At 41.0% G+C, this 19,388-nt stretch overlaps 1 protein-coding gene across 1 annotated transcript; it reads left to right on the top strand.

Annotated features, from left to right (window-relative positions):
- The first annotated feature begins 12,323 nt into the window (after positions 1-12,323).
- On the top strand, positions 12,324-18,730 carry foxn4 (forkhead box N4). The gene is made up of 9 exons (XM_042488856.1): positions 12,324-12,403; positions 14,645-14,811; positions 15,753-15,868; positions 15,953-16,063; positions 16,206-16,333; positions 16,461-16,557; positions 16,648-16,855; positions 16,957-17,349; positions 18,480-18,730. Exons 1-9 carry the CDS (start codon positions 12,324-12,326, stop codon positions 18,728-18,730), a joined length of 1,551 nt encoding a protein of 516 aa, XP_042344790.1.
- Positions 18,731-19,388: the final 658 nt, after the last annotated feature.

Below are 19,388 nucleotides of genomic sequence, written 5' to 3'. Positions count from 1 at the left end.
TGAAGGCGAAGGAGGGGGCAGGAGGGGAGCAGTATTTGTCTGATCTGAGAACCTCTGAAACGGGGCCGTCTTGAGACAACGGGACAGACTAAATAGTGCAATAACGGTCTGTGCCCCGCTGCTTGCTGTGACACTCATTTAGTGTGCCCTGAGGGCGAACAATAGAGGCTTGTTCTTAGCAATCCTGTGCTGTAATTTGGACTTCATTACTTTGCTCACACGGGGCCCCATAGAAGGAAAGAGGAGGCTAGTCAAATGAGAGTGTTTTTTTCCACCTGTCAGCCCCGCACCCCCAAATGCTCTCACCCCTCTCCTCAACAATACCCCTCACCCCGTGTCCCCACCAATAACCCTCACCCGACCCCCTTCCCACAGCCCCCTCCCCTCCCAGCCACCCACTTTAAGCCAATGAGACAGGTGAACAATATCATTGAAGGAACCCTTTTTTGGACGTCAGAATCAATCTGGCGATGTGATGGTAGTGGTGCTGGTGTGGGGTATCTGTGACACCCCCTTTCTTCATGGGAACAAACTTCTCTCAGGGCAGCACAAGCAGACAATATGCTGGGACAGCGTGACTTAGGGATCTGCCATACAGTATTACAAGTAATAACATGAACAGATAAGCTCCTGTCAAGAAGAGGATTAATGAATTCAGGCGGTGATGATAATGCTAATGTTTTAGGCTTTCATTCAGAGCACTGACAAAATCCAAAGGCTTGTTGTTTTCCATTCAGGTTTCCTTTGGTGTCCTGCAGGTATTTCTTTTTAAGAAAGCTGTCTGCATCATGCACGAGTGTTTCTAATGGCACTGTGCTAGAAAGGCTGAACATTTAATGGGCGTTCTCAGAGCAGGAGGACAAGAAAGAGCGGGTTGAAGAAAGCACCTAACTATAGAAACAAGTTCTTCTCTTGCATGTGTTATTTGTAGCTTTATATAATACAAAGTGCACTGGGTTGTGGTTATAATTAAACAATCGACGGCCCAATCACGTGCACGGCGGAAAGAATCATTATGTAATGAATCCACTAAGCCATTGTCAGATCAGGTGAATTGCCTTGCTACCTCAGAGCACAACCAATTGTATTTTAATTAAGAGATGGTCCCTCATCTTGGTCTAGAGTGTCAGTGTTGCCTGAGACAGAGTGACCTCATCTGAGTGAGAAGTAGCTTTAGACGACGGAAGGAGGGAGGAGGGAGCTTACCAACAAAGTAACAGGAAAGTTTATCTCCCTCTTAAAGAGGATTCAGTCTGATTGTCTCGTGTTGGTAATATTTCAAGTAAAGAGAACAAGACTTCAACACTGTTTTTACTTTTGGTTCAGTTCATTTCATACTGACCAGGGCCCTGTATCCCAAAAGCATCTAAAAGGAATAGTTCAAAGTTTCGGGAAATAAAATTTGGCCTACTCACTCTCTGACAGAAATGTCCATTAACTGAGAAGCTACAATCAGCAGCAGTTTTTTTTTTTGGATTAGAACGGAGATTGGAAACCAGAAATCTGCAGTTTTTACACTTTTGCGCTGATTAAAAACATTTTTTAAAGTGTTAATTAAACAGACTTTGTCATGTCCAAACTGATCCATGCCAAAGAGTGGAATTACAACTCCCAGGTCCATCATGTGATGCCATTGGGCACAAAAAGACTTTTTCCCACTGCCCTACATTGTAAAAGATGTCTGTAAATTAGTGGATAATTTTTTTTAACATCACAACCCTCCCGACTTGTTTCATTACCAGGATTTGATCCATTTGGTCCAATAACATTTAGAAAGTCTAGAAGAGCCACACGATTAAATCATTTTATCCCCATCAAGAGTGGGGCACTAAACCAGAAGTAGCCGCCTCAGATGGTGGAAGCCTCTAGTTTGCTTGCTTTATGGGCCAATTATGTGGAAGTAGCGCCGATCATCCCGGTAATTTCATACCGCAGAAATACAGCTTTTTTGACTTCATGCGCCATTGAGCAACTTTTATAGGAATAAATGGGGGCCTTACACGAATGCTGTGTCCAACAAAATTATAATAATTCCTTCTTTTTTCCAGTCTATTCAAAACTAATGAAAACATAGTTATGAATATTTTATTCCATTTCAGCCAATAGATGCCACTAAATCCTACACACTGGACCTTTAAGTAAGTAGAAAAGTGGTGTTGATCTTCTCACATTACTCTCTACTGGAGAGCGTATATCCCAAAATGTCAAACTTTTTTTTTTAGGTAAAACACTACTAACAAAAGATGAATTGGAAAACTTGGAAACTCTTTGATTGCACCAGATAGGATGAAATGATAAGCTATAATAAGTACTTTGAAATGCAATGAATTACAGCACAAAAGAAAACTCAAACCTGCATTTCTGAAGTGGTATTGTTCTGCTGTCAGATGCAGAATCTCAATGAAGATCCAAACTGTAAAAAAAGAAAAAAAAAAAAATCTCTCCAGAAAAGTTAGACAATAGCGTGTCCTCCTGTGTCTGCCTGCATGGAGACAATCAGTGAACCTGTAAACACTGGATGGTTGACAGTTAGTTGGCAAAAGTCCAGCTTCTATAATACTAATGAAAAAACACATGTACTGTCCTCTCCCCTGGTTTGTCTAGTAGCTCATTCATCCAGAGTGCAGTAGTTGTGTTGGTGATGCTGCATGGAGGCCTGTATGCACATATGCTCCTCCACACCATCCTGACCCAGGCTCACGGCTCTGTGGGCTGGGTGCTTAATCATTCATGCCTTTGGAGGTGGAGGGACAGAGAGATCTTACTCAGTGCTTACCTGGGTATCTACTGAGTGTAACATAACGATACAGAAACAAGATCCAAACCTCACCATTCCAACCATCCCCCTTTCCCTCTCTCCGTCTTCTCTTTCTCCAAGCTCCATTACATCACTACCAACAGCTTACAAGCCCCCAGTCTCCTTCTCCCTGCTGGCACTGTCTAGATCTAGTTACTGATCTTTGATTAGGTGGATACATTACAGGCAAATCACCAATTGCTATATTACTCAGTATAACAATGCTGGTCAGGGGAGCACCTTTGTTTCTAGAGGTAGTCTGAGCTGCCAGTGCTTAGTGCTTCTTTACAATGCTACTGGGACGATGCCCAAATGCAATTACCTCATTCTTCGCTTGGGTGGAAACATTTATCAGATAACAGCACCTTTAATCGAAGGTCGTTTGATAGCATTCAGATGTTGGAGGTTTGAATGTTTTCTTGGTCATTTGATGCCTGTATTAAAGAGTTGATGATGACAGGAAATAAAGGGGAAAATGATGGACAGACTCTAACCTAAGTCTGCAATTTGTGGTCATCACTTTAAAAATTTTTTTTAAAAAGTCTGCAATTGGCACTCTAATTAAACTTTTACTTAACTATATCCAAGGTGGAATTTGTCTTGCAGCCAGGTGAAAAACAGAATGTGCAGACTTATAAAAAAAAAAAACATTACAAAATGTATTAAATTTCTAAAATAATTATGTAAAACACAAGCTAAAACAAGCTCACATAAACTACACATATGAGAGTTATTGTCCCAGTGGGAAATAAGCCTTGGATTTTAGTTCCTGCAGTGTAAAAACCTTAAAAACAACAATACATACACAGTAAAATGCAACAATAAAAGCAAAAAATACGTTGATCTATCACTTGCACGTGCCCATCATAGCAAAATAGCAGTCACTTAAACATTCATGCAATCACACAACCAGATCCACAAACAGCACACTGGCCTCTGTGTTGCCGCAGAGCAGCGGCATTGTAGTGGTTGAGTTGTGCAGCAGCAGTGCAAAATCATTAAACTGGGTAAGATAGTAATCTGAAAAGGGCAGCACCAGGTCTCACCTGTGTAATGGCAGCAACAGAATGTCAGCTGATCTGGCGCTGAGTCAGGCTATCCAGTCCCCCGGAGATGGAGTGTGTGCAGGGTGGATTTTGGTTGTTGCATGCAGCAATTAACCAGGGTCCGACTCAGGAGCACCTGCCTGCTCACCTCCTGGCAAGGACACACTGTGAGGCTCAAGCTAATGTCAGTCCATAAGTGTTAACTTGAAGTCACAGCTGTGAGCTTTTAGCTCTGGTTAGCGAAAGGCTAAAGTGTTTGCAACATTTTCTCTCCATCTCTGAAACATTTCACAGATACTGACACGTGTTTTATTTTGTTCATTGTAGGATGATAACTGTGGCCGGAGCCGTTATGTTTTCATGTTTTCCATCCATCCTTATGTATGTATGTTCATCCCATTCTTGTTAATGCAATATCTCAAGAAAACTTTTAGGGAATTTCTTTGAATTGGGCACAAAGGTCCACTTGGACTCAATAATGAACTGAATTTTGGTGCCCAGAGGTCAAAAGTCAAGGTCACTGTGAAATTGTGTCAGTCTCATTCTAATAAGTGCTGTATCTCAGGAGGCCTTGAGGGAATTTCTTCACTTGTCATTCATTTGTCACAAACATCCACTTAGACTTAAGAATGAACTGATTACTATCTGCCGGTCAAAGGTCACAGTGACCTCACAAAACATGCTTTTGGCCATAATTCATATGCTGATTGTGACAACCTTTCATACAAATGTCCAACAGATAAAAAGATGAAGTTCTTTCATTTTATATCCAAAAGGCCAACATCACTGTGACATTACAGCACTCTTCTGACCGTTTAAGAAAAATCACGCTGAGATCGTGCTGTTGTACTGTACATCATTCATCTAATAATTTTTGGCTCTGCCAACACAAATAATTCAGCAACCCCTAGACGTGATAGCTGTTGCCTAGCAACTTACAACTTTTTTTTTGCAACCTAGCCTGCTACTTTGTGTGAGGTCTACATGTTGTACATCTGTGTAGCGGCTGTGAAGAGGAGTGATACATAAATAGTTAAAAGTTGCAAAGCTGTTGTACTGTTTATAAGCACTCAAGGAATGCCTCTCGACCAATCAAATTGCTTGGTTGGAACTAACTGTTGTATAATATCCAATATCTCAGGAACTGAAGGGGGACAGATACTGAATTTGTGACACTAATCCTGAAACTGCACTGATAGTATAAATCTCCTGTACTTCAGTGGAGAAGTTGTGTGTGAAGCATCCACGCTTTCACAGACATGATTACAAGCTGTAACTGCAACCTGACTGGTTTGGCTAAAATACCCACGAGGCGGTAGTGTTGCCAATATAAAGACACAGATCAGAATGCAAGGTCATCACTTGGAGTATCTGCAATTTTTTTCTTCTCACTGTGACCCACGACCCTTCTTCTGCCTCAGTTGACATCTAGACCAGGGGTATGTAAGTGAGATTGTCAGCAAGGTATGTTAAATCTAAAGTATTGGGTCTCTTCGGATTTGGTCCAGGATTTTCAGTTTCTTGTGAATAATTTCTAAAGAAATGTGTAAAAATGAAAATCCCACAAAGCCGCTTTGCCTTGAGGAGAGAAACTGGGTGGGAGTGAAAATGTGTTTACTTCTGTTACCTGGTAACCTCCATTAAAAACTCACAGCCTCCAAGGTGACACAAGTGTCCATTTTCTCTGCTCTGGTGACCTAAATGTGAAAAAAAGATCCGGTTTCACCTAATTTATGGATTGATTAACGTATTGAAAGCTTGCAGTCAATTTGGTGGGTGACCAGTTGATTGTTCAGCGCATTTGAATTATTCACTCTCCACTCCAGAAAAGTTGTCAAGGTTACCTCTGCTGTTGCCCCACCTCTCCCCCTGGCCCAGCGGCCCAGCAATGCTTGTCCAATCTTAACAAGCTTTGTGCTACCCACTGGGCTCTGATTCAGCACGAGACCCGGCAAATCCAATTACACAGGAGTCAGAGAGGTTGATTTTCCCATTATAGATTCCATGCTGAGAATGAGAGCTGATGATAACACTCACATCACACCACTACTGCCCCCTCTCTCTCTTCTCTCTGTCTCATTTTGTCTCCATTTCACTGTTTCCCTCCCTTTATTCCTCCCTCTCTTCCTATCTAATTCCTCTTTTCCCAAAGACCGTCTTTCTTCCCCTGTCCCTCTCTTTGAATCCCTCTCTCTTTCAGAGTCCATTATTCTAATTTTTCAGAGCAGCGTAACGAAGCCCGGGCCCCGTCATCATTTTAGTCCCAAAATGCTGGGTCAGTGAGGTTACTTCATACCTCACATTAGATCTTTTTTTAACTCCCATATTATTTCTGTCTACAACATAATTTTGTCCCTCTTGTGATTTCTCATTATGTCCCATTTTTATGTACTTTAGCTTTAAATATTGCATTGCATTCTGCTTGATTTGACCTCTTTTCACCTAATACCTGTTTACACACCAGGAATTAAACATTTGTCAGTTCGGATAACCTCTAAAAGGTCACTGCAAAAACTAAATGCACAGTAATTCAGACAACTTGACTTAGGGGTGCTTCAGTGCCATCCTAAGGGGACACCACGGGCCTGCTGTGACACATAAAAAAGTTACTGAGAGCTCTTTTGGAAATGAGGCTCTTTTGCACTCAGTCGGATGTGGAAAAAGAAGAGGACTTTTGCTCCATGTTTACCCTATAGGGCACTTAAAAGGACTGACCTCGCCTCAGACCAGAGGCTTTGGTGTTGACACAGGTCACTCAGAGGTCAATACCATTGACCTTTCTAACCTTCAAGATACGTTTTTCTGTGATCCTGCAGGACAATAAGATCGTGAAGTCCGGCAGTCTGTCCGGAGAGGTCGCCTGCAGTATAGAAAAGAGAATGGTATGGTGGGACATGCTGGGTTTTTTTTTGTTTGTTTGTTTGTTTTTTGGCTTTACCAGTTGTCTGAAAACTCATGTTTCCAAAGTCTGCAAGTGAATTAATAATTATAATTTTTACATTTGTGCACTCATTCATGTGTAATGTTTAAAATCTATTTATAGCTTATATTTTTTAAGTTCTGTTTTTATACTGCTCTTTTAAATCAATTTTTTGCCTTGTTTTGTTTGTTTTACAAAGCTAATTTAAGAAATAAGTAGGAGTCAAGTGTATTCTAATCTAATCTTGCACTTTTAAAATTCTCCTTTATGAGTAATAATCTTGCATTGAAGATGTGACTCAATTAAAAGTACATAGAACTTGTAGCAAAACGTGCCTAAAGTATCAAATGCAAAATATCGATAATGCAGAAACATGGCTCCTATGAATATTATACTAGTACTAGGATACTACTTTAAAGGATAAATGTCTTTGTCAAATGTAATTTTGCAATGTGTTTAATATCACACGTTCCCCTCTGTTGTACTTGTATTGAGTATCAATGCAATAACATGAGTGTAAACTGCATATAACTTGATGTATTTAGCGGACATCTGAAAATGTCACCAAATAAAACTAAAACTGTCTACACAGCTAAATCCTGCAAGAGAATGTATGGTGCTTCATTTTTGTTTTGTTATTTGGGTGAACTGACCCTTTAACACAAGTTTCTTATTTCATAACTGGAAGTGTGGATCTGCACTGAAAGGACTTAATTGTTCAGTTTTGAACATCTGTTATAATTGTATTATAATAGTATTGTATAGAAAAACTGCAATTATGACAGAACTTGAAAAGAAAACCATAATGCTGATGTTTTTGTGACAAATAATCATTGTTTTGTCATGTCTTCCTCTGTGAAGGTGTAAGTACTCTGAAACCTGTTGTAAGTCGTCTCTCACTGGCTGACCTTTGACAGGGCAACCTGAGGCCTGACAGTCTGGATACTGTGCACCGTCCACATCGGAGTCTCACTGAGAAAACAAAGTCTTTGGCAGGACACTGATGCTGCACCTCGACTAAGCATGGCTGACAGCAGCTTCCTCTGTGTGGCCAGAGGGTCACTCTGGGTGACATGTTGTTCTGGGGGGACACTGTGTCTCTGCCTGCAGAGGAGATTAGAAGGAGCGAGCTGACCTCGTTCTCAGAGCGGCTGGTGTGTTTTGAGTAAACACTTGGTGCAAGACAAAAACACAGGCTACAAACACAGGCCAACCCTCAGGCGGTGATCCTATTGTTTCCCCATTACTCCTGAACAGGCATGAGTGACAAGGGCCGTCACTGTGTGTTCCTGAGCTGCAGGGAGTCCTCGAGGTCTCTCCTGAATTCATCACACAGCCAGGACGAGCTCTTAGGGTCACTGCCATTAACACGTCCCCACCTGGCCATCAGCAGATATTTGACCAGATAAATGGGACATGTGTTGCTTGGGAGAGGAACAGGTTGTCCACTAATCGCAGGGTTGGCAGTCCAATCCCCAGCTCTTCCTGTCCACACATCCAAGTGTCCTTGGGCAAGACACTGAGCCCCAAATTACTCCTGATGGTCATGCCAGCACCTTGCATCATAGCTCACTTTAGATGTGTTTAAGTGCAATTTAACCCTTTGAAACATATGCAAATTGGCTTGATTTTTCACAAATATCGCAAACAAATTACCAAGAAATTAGCAAAAAGTACAAGAAAATTACCTGAAGATAAGTTTAAAAAAAAAGAAATAAAAGAAAAAAAGAGAATGAAAGTAGATTAAAAAACAAACAAACAAGGCAACCAAGACCAGGAAAGAGTGCTTAAAATTATAATAATTTTAATTTTCAGGGTTCAAAGCTTCAATTTCTTTTGAAAGCATCTGAAAGCAGCTCAAGAAAGGTGATGTCGCTCTGGGTTTCAAAGGGTTAATATCACCATTATGCTGATGTTTACTAGAGGCGTGCACAGGTGCACCCGGACAGAAAAAAACACACATCAAATGAAACTTGAGAATAGATCTAAGTTTTCAGAAGCTCATAGTGATGCTTTTGCATTGCATATCACATCAGCAAGGGGAAAACCCAAGAAAACTCCAATGATAAGCAAGTAGCATAAGTACAGTAGATCTTCACCGTCCAGAAAATATGCTCACCAATATCTGAAAGTGCAGCTGTTGACATGGTCACCTACCTGACACAATGCCTCTGGGACTTTTTTTCTCATTTGAGGCCATATCTTGGAAAGACTCTGCTCACCCAGTATTTGGCTGGAGCTGAATCGTCAACAGTGAATAAAAAGTACATCTGCACATTTATTATGTTTGCTATGCAAGCTTTCAGTCAGAGACCCTCTCCGTGGCATAACAGGTAACAGGTGGAATCAGCAGTATAAGGAGCTGGGAGAACATCACTTGATTAGCCTTAACACAGAACACTTGTGTCAATCACTGAGTCTTGAGTAACAAGACATCAAGGGGATTGTAGTCTTTGGAAAAGTGACTACAAAATGAATACAATTAGAGACAGTCAAACACCGAGCACAACATATTTACAAAATTTACCATATTTACAGCCGAATAATGTTGACATCTGGCTTAAGCCATCATATAACATATAAAATCTATTAAAAAATCAAAAATCTATTAACATATTAAAATTGAAATTATTTATTTGATTCTCTGACTGAAAGCTTGCATAATAAACATGACTTTTGCACATATTTGAATTTGAATTTGATGTGCTTTTTCACTGTTGACCTTTGGGAACATTTTGCAATTTTGCTTAAGATAATAATGAAACTGTTTATTATAACAGTTGCTAATTGCTATTTTTGTGTCACTCGACTAATTGTGTCAGCCCCAGTGGTAAAATGTTTTTGTTTATGTCTGTTTTTATTTTTATTCTTATTTATTTTTTGTCCAACCCCTGAAGCTGGCACATACATAGATCAGTTTATGAATTAACTGTTTAAGGACACTTGGGCTGATGTGAATCTGTGATATTTATATACAGTGGCCATTCCTCTGTTCAGATTATACCATCATCATCATCATCATCATCATCATCATCATCATAATCACTTACTCTTGACCTACAGGAGCTACCTCACACAGTATGAGCTCACTGTGTTTCCAGATCACAACCCCGCGGGCTTTAGGACCTTCAGGATCTGCTCTCTGAGGATGGTCTTGTTTTTGTCCGTTACGTTCATGCATGTAATCATTGATTGTGCCTATTGTGACAGGCCGATTTACCATCTGTAGGGTCCCATGGGGCTGATACTGCTGCTGTCACTGCAGTCTCCCTGCAGACTTTAAGGAATTCCCCTTTAATTTCCGGCCACAAATTTTAATCTTTAACAGGTTTCACATTCAAGTCTGTCATTAAAACACCACACCTGTCCTGCCTGTGTTATTTCATTCGACGCTTCAGACTTTTTCCCTCATATCATGGACTCCACGAAGATTTCTGTCTTTTTTTATTGATGTCCTATCAAATCATAAAATAGTTTAAGTATAGTACTCAATTTGGAAGACAGTCCATTAAATTATTCGCTAATCAAACAATGGAAAATTTAACTTTTCCTTTGTTGGGGACCCCCTGGAGTCCCCATGGGGACCCCTGGGGTTCATGAATGCCAGCGATCACATACTAATGCAAGGCTATTTTCAAAGGTTATTTTCTCTCAGAAATTGAAAGTTATTAAACAAATGACTAGCATCGAGGGCTGCTTTTCAACACTAACTATGTTTTTTCATGCAGTGAAAATGAATCGTTTCAGACATGGGGGAAACTTCACTATCATTAAAAATAACATCAAACTGTCACGCAGGTTCTTAATATGGGTAAGGAGACACTGTTTTTTTTTCTTCTTGTGTAAAAGACATTTTATTCCATCGTGTATCCAACTCAGTGAAAAGCCTCTTCATAAAGAAAATCTACAGTCGAGGGTGTTTTGTTTCCTTTCACTTTAGAGTGACAGAGGAATTTATTATTTTCTGGACTGGTATGTGCACTGAAATGCGTGCAAGACAGTTTCGTGCCACAGTTTTTCACTCTGAAGTGGACCTGCTCTCTAAACAAGGAGTGTGTGCCTTTGCCGCCTCCTGCTGCAGCCCACCCGGCCCCCGACCCTCCCTCCGCGCCTCCCCGGCTCTTTTTCCCACTGCTGAGAGGAGCAGGACGCGGCCACAGCGGCGGGAAGCAAATTATCCACAAGCACTTCCCTTAAAAAAAAGTTCACACTCACATACACAGATGCCACCGCAAGTAGCGACTCACATCGTCTTAGACCTGATGGAGGGAGCTTACTGGGAATAACCTAACACGATGTAGTGGAGCTAAATGGATATTTAATGTTTATTCTTTCTTTTTTGTTTAACTCTGGTGTTTTTTCAGCTGCTTTTATTGCGCTTAATCTCGTTCAGTTATTTTAAAATATTGAACATTTTAGTGTAAATATAGGCTACTCAACAAGATTTAGGCCTAAGCTCACGCATTTCTGGTTTTATTAGGACGCACCTGCGCGCTACTGGAGGAACTGGCGCACAGGACAAACAGGGCACTTCATTTAAATGTATCATCTTGTCTCGTTAATAATAATATGATAAGAGGACTACGATGCTTGAATGGAGTATGACTTTTCATGCAACATTCAGTGGAGGAGCGCACCACGACCGCACCGTGCCACGTGAAGTCCCCAAAAACTGAAAGAAAAATTAAATCTCATCACCGTCACTTCTGCGCTTGCAGTGTGAAGTGTGGATATTGTCGGGACTGTTAACAGGCACTGCATTAACAGCAGCTGTCAAACTCATGGGACCCTCCTGCCCCCCGGGCGACTGGGAGCGCTGCTGAAGTCTCCACTGCGCATGTCCGAGCGCTGGACAGTTCCAGAGAGGGAAATTTAAAAACGGTTTTTGGAGAATCAAGTGCAACACAGAGAAATACAGTACAGGGGCTCACGACCGGCTCACACCTTCTTCAATATCATCCAAAACAGGTGACTGTTTATTATTTCTCTTTTTCTGCAGCACAGTCTTTGTCAGATTGTTGGTTTTTGTGAGAATAGTGACATTTTATTGATTTTTAAAAAAGATTTTAACCTTAATTTCTCTTGTAAGAAGACTTAATAAACCTGAGAGAATGTAACCAGACTTCTATGTAAACATTTGAATTGAATGTTTATTATATAAAAGTTATATTATTCAATCATTGTTATGAAATTTTAATAGTGAGAGTAAGGGGAAGAAAAAGCAAACCATAAAATGGGCCTCAGTTACAACAAAGGCACACTGATGCAGAATAGAAATTGTATGTAGCCACTATTTATTTATCTTTAATTGTGTTTATTGATTTGTTTAATGCTCATTGAGCCTTATTATGAGTTTAAAACGTTAGGTTTTTATTTAGCATTATTATATTTGTAGAGATAGCACATGCTGTTCCTTCATGTTTATTTACTGCAAGAACAAAACTTGAAGCAATTTTATTAATATTGTGATAACTTATCTACACAGCTTGTTTGTCTGAATTTGAAGACAAGTTTGTTCATTTTATATATTTCATTGCAGTGGTACCACATATCCCAGGAAATGATAGAAGGTGGAATTACATCCAGGATGTCAGGAATAATTGAGAATGCTGGGCATCATCCGTCTCCACAGGACTACAGGTAACACTTGTTATCAAAAAATCTGTTCAAGCATATCAGGACTATACTTAGAACATTAAACAACATATTATTTCTTGTTCCATATTGTCAAAACCACTCAGGATCAAATCTGTGACACCTCAATAGATAAAAGGCATATATTTATTAATCAAAGCCTTTAAGGTGTTTCTCAAATGGTCATGGAACAAACTGTCTAACCCCACTATGTTTCATCTAAAGGTAGATGGACAGCTCTTTTTGTGCATGGGGGGGTTCATGAAAAAAGGAGAAAAAGAGGAGAAAAAAAATCCTGAAGAATAAATGATTTTCAGTCTGAATGGATCTGTCAGAAACCATCAGCTCTGTTTACACTCCCGCTGTCGGCACACGGAGAGCCTGAGCCTCTTGGCCTGCCGGCTCAGGGGGAGACGGGCGCTCTGGGTCACCAGTATGCACAAGTGGCTCCCAATTAGAAAAGGAGGGAGGAAGGGAGGGAGGGGAGGAGGAGGAGGTGCAATATTTAGTCTTGTTGAACCTCTGGGAAGGCTTGGATGATACATGGAGACACCAGCTCAACATGTTTTGCATCAGTGAACAATTTCTATGCTGCTGGTAGAGAGAGAGGAGGGGAGGTGGGAATACCCCCCATGTGTCATCTATTCTACAGTTCTATTTGTTTGTACTGGGCATTTACAACGGAAAATCGCAACCTTGAGAAGATTTGTGAAACAAAAGTGTGAAAGACCAGCTATAGAAAATGTTCTTCATACTTTAGATTTACTCTGAGCATCCTTTTTTAAATACAGAGCATTCAACCAGTTATAGAGTTACAGATTGTTTTGCTTGTTTTCTCCTTTTGTCAACAGAAAAGCAGAGAAAATGAAAATGAATGAGAGCTAGTCACACCAAGTTGAACTTCAAATCTCCAGCTGAGATATTGCGACACTTGGCAGGGTGTTAAACTTCACAGTACCACCTGCTGCAAAAGGATGATCACTCTAAATCATTTACTGGTGCATGCAAGGTGTTTGGGGATGTGTGCTGCTGATTCCTGGCTGCAATGATGTCACTTATTTAGACGGCAGACACAGAGCCCTGACCTCAAACTAAATTTGCACCCCCTCTGGCCCGAGGCTCCGTTGATTTCCCCATTTAGGGATGACAGGGGGGGTTGGTGGGTGAGGATAGAGGCTGGAAAGGGACAGGGAAGCAGATGGCATCCTATTTGTCCCTCTTATGTGAGGGCTGTCATTCCAACAGATTAATGCAAGGGGCTGTGTAAAGAAAAGAAACGACAGAGACAATCAAGGAAGGGTCTGGGGAAGACAATAGAGCCACGTGCCACTGGGCAGATTTGTCGTTTGGGACACAATAGGTGATCATTTTTCAATAGACAAGGCCAACTGTTGCAGGCAACATGTGCTGCTGTCCCATGTTTCAAACGATCTCATGCGTTGTTTACTTATGATTCAGCCAATGGTGTAAGGCGAGACTGTGGTCACCTGACACAGGGTTGATTTTTTATTAGGAGATTTGGTGTGTGTGTGTGTGAGGGGGGGTATACTCCTACACTGTCCACAGAACCCTAACTGAATAGTACGTGTTGTCATGGCGACCCCAATTACTAAACCCTTGCACAGTAAGTGTGTGTGTAAGGAGAAGACTGGAGAGGATTCAAGAGGATTCCTGTCTTTTCTTTTCTTTCTCTTCGAGGCTCGCCACATAAAAGACGTAATGACTGAAAGCTGATTGGTACTGGCAGTGCACTGGTTAAACAGAAATTCACTTTACAGCACAACATTTTTGAAATGTGGGGTTGGAAAAAATATTCTTAGGAGAAAAATAAAGAAATAAATAATCAAACCTTTTTTTCAAATTTGTTTTTTATCATCATTATAAAAGCATTTAACTATAAAAAATATATATATACAAAGATCAGTGTGTCCCTCTTAGAAAAAAACAGATGATTTCCTCTGAAAGCTTGTTTAACTCCTTCATTGTTGATTAAAACTGTCACTGCTAAATAACACTTGTAGTTAATCTACTTATGGTAAATCCTGGATGGCATGGCCAACACACGGCCTGGCCGAGCAGCTTTCATCTCTGTTTGCCCACATCCAGACTCATTACAGCAGTTTTGACTTTGAAGGACAAAATGTTCTATCAAGTGTTTAGATTTAAATTCCACTTGTGTGTGTCGGAGCTGACAGCCGTGTTAACCCCCCCTCAAACCTCTCCCCCGCTCCTCCCTTTCTCTTGAAGGCTTCTGACCACGGACCCCTCCCAGCTGAGGGAGGAGGACCTCCCTGGGGACCTACAGTCTCTGTCATGGCTCACCTCTGTCGATGTGCCCCGACTGCAGCAGATGGCTGATAGCCGGGGCCACAGTAACGGGCCCTCCCAGGGCAGCTTGTTGGAGCAACAGACAGGTGAGGTGACAGGGAGGGGACAGTGCAGCATTCAAAAACCACATCATCTGTCTGATTGGATAAATCAGGACAGCGATTTTTCAGGCCTCTGTAGATATAAACAGTTTTAAAGGACTATCTCTAAAAACAAATCAAAATACAAAATTACAGTTTTTGCTATTGGGAGTTGTTCGACAATTAATAGGGTTGGGCGGTATTTATTTAATCATACCTTCACACCTTCCTGAATTTTCGAGGGGTATAGGGTATATGATTGTAATTAAGTGCAGTGCTACCAAGCAGCAACTTCTGAAGCTAAAAAATGAAGGAAAAGCAGAAGTGCCAAAAACTACAGTTCTTTAAACAGCCACTAGAGGCTGGCTCCAGAAATAAACAAGCTTACAGCCTGGTGCAAAAAACGTTTTTATAGGTAATTTCTACGTGCATGGGAACTGTACAGGGAGTGACTTTTTCTAAAATTCACCCGCGGACATTTTATTAAGGCTTAAAATTATGCATATTTAAGGGCAGGACCACTTTAGTGACAAGCTTCTTAGTCAGTTCAACCACATTGCTCCATGATACCACCCAAGTGTACACTAAAAACATAGAAACCTTTAGAGATTCATCCAATTGAGTAGTTTTGAGCTTTTCCTCGCCTTGATATAGTTATCAATAGATCAAAGTGCAAACAGTTAAACTTAAAAGAACTATGTGGAGCAGTTAAATTGGGAACCACTTTCGCTGAGCAGAAGAAAAAAGATTTAAAGTCTGTAAGAGGTTATGAGCTTCTTTGATTTGTTTTGTTTTGTTTTTTTTCTGTTGTATGAGCATCACAAGTCCCACTCTACTGTAACTATAAAGCCAACAAAATAAAGCTTAGAAATAACACTATTAATACAGAAAAGTATTTGTGAACTTTCCTTAAATCTAATACCAGTCTGGCTGCTTCCCTCTCACAGCTCAGCTGAGCAACATGACCGCGATGACAGCAGGTCAAGGCTCCATGCTCCACCTCCAGAGCAACATGCAGCACAGCCCTCTGGGAATCAGCATCATCAACACCCACAGCGGAAGTGTGAGTTTTAACAGCATTGCAGGAAAAAAACATGTTATATTTTATAGGGTTGATTGTCAAATATCCCCATTATCTGCCTCACAGATGTCTCCATTCTCCATGAATGGGCTGCCCTCTCCAGGATACCAGTGTCCTACCTCAGTCTACCAGCCAGCACCCCAGCAGGTCTACTCTCTTACCCAAACTGGACAACAGGTACCAAACTAGAAGCTAATATAGAATTCTGCTCATAGTTTTTTTGTGTGAATTGCCTATATAGACTTCTTGATTAAAAAACAAAACTGATCACATGAATGAATGTAAAATTCCTCATTATCCCCCCCTTTTTCCCCCGTAGTGTTCAACTGGTGGGCTTTATAGCAATGTCTCTTTCAACAACCAAAGTCTTTTCACACAACCTCGCCTGGCTCCACAAGACCAGGAGCTGCAGCCCAAGTCTTTCCCCAAGCCAATCTACTCCTACAGGTCAGGACCCTCTTATTTAGCTAAATAATAATAATAATACACACCAAATCGCCCAAATCTGTATTTTACTCTCTCTGATTTGAACTACACTTTAAAAAAATATTTTTTTTGTGTTTTTTTTTTTCAGCTGTTTGATTGCCATGGCTCTGAAGAACAGCAAAACTGGCAGCCTCCCAGTCAGCGAGATCTATAGCTTTATGAAGGAACACTTTCCTTATTTCAAGGTATGATACACAATTGCAGAAAAGGACTAAAAGTCAAGGTGCATGTAGATAAAGAATAAGATTCATTATCCACCTCTTCTGTCCTTGCAGACTGCACCTGATGGATGGAAGAACTCAGTCAGGCACAACCTGTCCTTAAACAAATGCTTTGAGAAAGTGGAGAACAAGACGAGCAGCTCATCCCGTAAGGGCTGTCTGTGGGCGCTGAACCCTGCCAAAATTGACAAGATGGAGGAAGAGATGCAGAAGTGGAAACGCAAGGACCTCCCAGCCATCCGCCGTAGCATGGCCAACCCTGGTTAGAAATTTATACTGCTAAATAGAAAAGGTCTCCTATTCAAAAAGGAGACAAGTTGTCAAAATCTCACATTGTGTGATAATCTGTGTTTCTCCCTGCAGATGAGTTGGACAAACTGATCACAGACCGCCCGGAGAACTGCAGACGTAAGGCTTTAGAGCCCGGCATGACCCGTCTGCCCGGCTGTCCGACCGGCCTCCCACTGCCCGTCTCAGCACAGATGCAGCCTCAGCCAATCGTCACGCTGTCCCTGCCCTGTTTACCCATGCACCAGCACCACCAGCTTCAGGCCCAGCTCCACGCTCAGGCCCGCCTGGCCCCCATGTCCCCTGCCCCGGCCCAGACACCTCCACTCCACACGGTCCCTGACCTTTCCCACAGTCCACTCACCCAACATTCGAGCAAGCCGCCGGACGATTTCTACAGTGTGCATGGTGATACACACACAGAGGTGGACGCACTGGACCCCAGCATCATGGACTTTGCCCTTCAAGGTAAACACATTTTTTAAGTGTCGGACATGTTTTTTGTTCGTTGCAACATTCCACTAACCTACAGTGGTGAAAGGTTACTACGTACATTTACTTCACTGTACTTAAGTAAAGTTTTGAGGCATTTTTACTTGAGTATTTTAATTTTATGGTTCTTTGTAGTTCTACTTCACTAAATCTCAGAGGCAAATATTGTATTTGTACTTTTTTTACTCTGCTACATGTATTTGATACATTTAGTTACTACCGTAGTTACTTTGCATATTTGGGCTAATAATATAAAATATACTTATCAAATACATTATGATGTAATTTTATAGATTAAGACCAAACCTAAATTTAGTGATCTCAATAAAGATACAGTTGGCAATACTTATTTGTCGTATTAGCAGAAACTGTCACTATATTCTCAAAGAAGTACATGAAACAGATGCTCTGCATTGCCTATTTCTCAATTCAAATGTTTCCAGAAAAATATTTTAGTGTACTGTTTAGTTGTAAAATCCAAAATTGGTCCAGCTGGTGGGTGGTGCTTGTTAGTCTGTTTAATTGTTTACAACATAGCGGTCAAGTTATAAACGTTCTGATTTTACAGCTGAACAGTACACTAAAATATGCTTCTGGTAACATTTTTATAAGAAATAGGCAATGCGGTGACAGAATCTTGATATATTTGACCAGCGCTGCCTAGTTTGACAGTTTGACTGCAGTTTACGAGCAGTGATTGACATGACTGACAGCTGCGTTAGAGACTTGGCTCTGATTGGTTGTTTTTGTTCACATGCGACAAGGCCAATAGAAGTGCCACAAAGCAATAGAGCAGGCAGAGGAGTTATGATATTTTTCACAGGTCAGTTGTCTTATTTAGTGATGTGTGAATATGGAGATGATTTACAGCAATTATGAAAAATGTTTTTTTTTTTTTATAAAAGTTACCAACTGCGACTTTAATGCATCAATTATTATAATCCCATGCATTATGATTTTTTCTTCTGGTACTGATGCTAATGTCTTTGTAGGACCAGTTTGTTGGACAAGTACTTGTAACAGAGTATTTTTACACTGTGGTATTACTATTTTTTCTGTAATAAATTATCTGAATACTTCTTCCACCACACTCTCCATCTGTCTAGGTAATCTTTGGGAGGAAATGAAAGACGACAGCTTTAACCTGGATGCTTTGGGAACCTTCAGTAATTCACCCCTCCGACTATCAGACTGTGACTTGGGAACAGCCAGCCTGACTCCTGTCTCCACTGGAGCAAACCTGCCGCTGTCAGATGTGCAAGTGACAGGCCTCTACACCTCCTACACTTCCCAGGATCCCCTGTCCTCCCAGTACATGAGTGCACCGGCCAACAGCAAACCCATTGCACTGTTATAAAGCAACTGAACTGTCTCCAACAGCGGCGACCTGACTCAGCTCTCTGTGGATATCTGTGGACGCTAACTGAAGAAGACTGACGTCAAAGTCTGATACAAATCACACTGCTCACCCACAGTCATCTGGGAACTACCTGAAAAACGATGTTTGGAAATAATTTCACTTACAGTTCTCAAGAAAACTGTTCATTAATGATTAAAAACTGCTGATAAATAAAGAAGTGGCTGCAAGGAAAAAGTAAGACTGGAAAAATCTAGCTTTGCCAAGCAAAGACTCAAAGCCTTTATGAGTACAAAGACTCGGTGTGGAGATGTAAGTTAGCATCTGCCAGTTTTCCTCCTGTTCACTCTGCGTTTTAAAGCCCTTCCATACTGTAGCTCCCCGTCTCTTGTCTGTTGTATTGTGCTAGAAATTATTGCTGTGATGTTTTATTTATATTTATGAAAAGGCAGCTGGAGAAGGTGATGACTCTATCAATCTTTGCTGTATATATTTGAATGTTTGCTACAGAAAAGCTTTTCTTTTGACTGTATTTACCCACCTCGTTCCAAAAAGCCGATGTGTGCCAACACTTTGAGTAATCCAGATTTTACACATTATTCTTCTACACGATGTGATTAACATGTCTCAAAGTCAGATGTATATTATGTTCAATAAC

Source organism: Plectropomus leopardus, chromosome 6 (genome assembly GCF_008729295.1).
Source record: "Plectropomus leopardus isolate mb chromosome 6, YSFRI_Pleo_2.0, whole genome shotgun sequence".
Lineage (NCBI taxonomy): Eukaryota > Metazoa > Chordata > Actinopteri > Perciformes > Serranidae > Plectropomus > Plectropomus leopardus.
The sequence above is the reverse complement of the archived record's forward strand: the minus strand, read 5'-3'. Positions and strand labels throughout refer to the sequence as shown.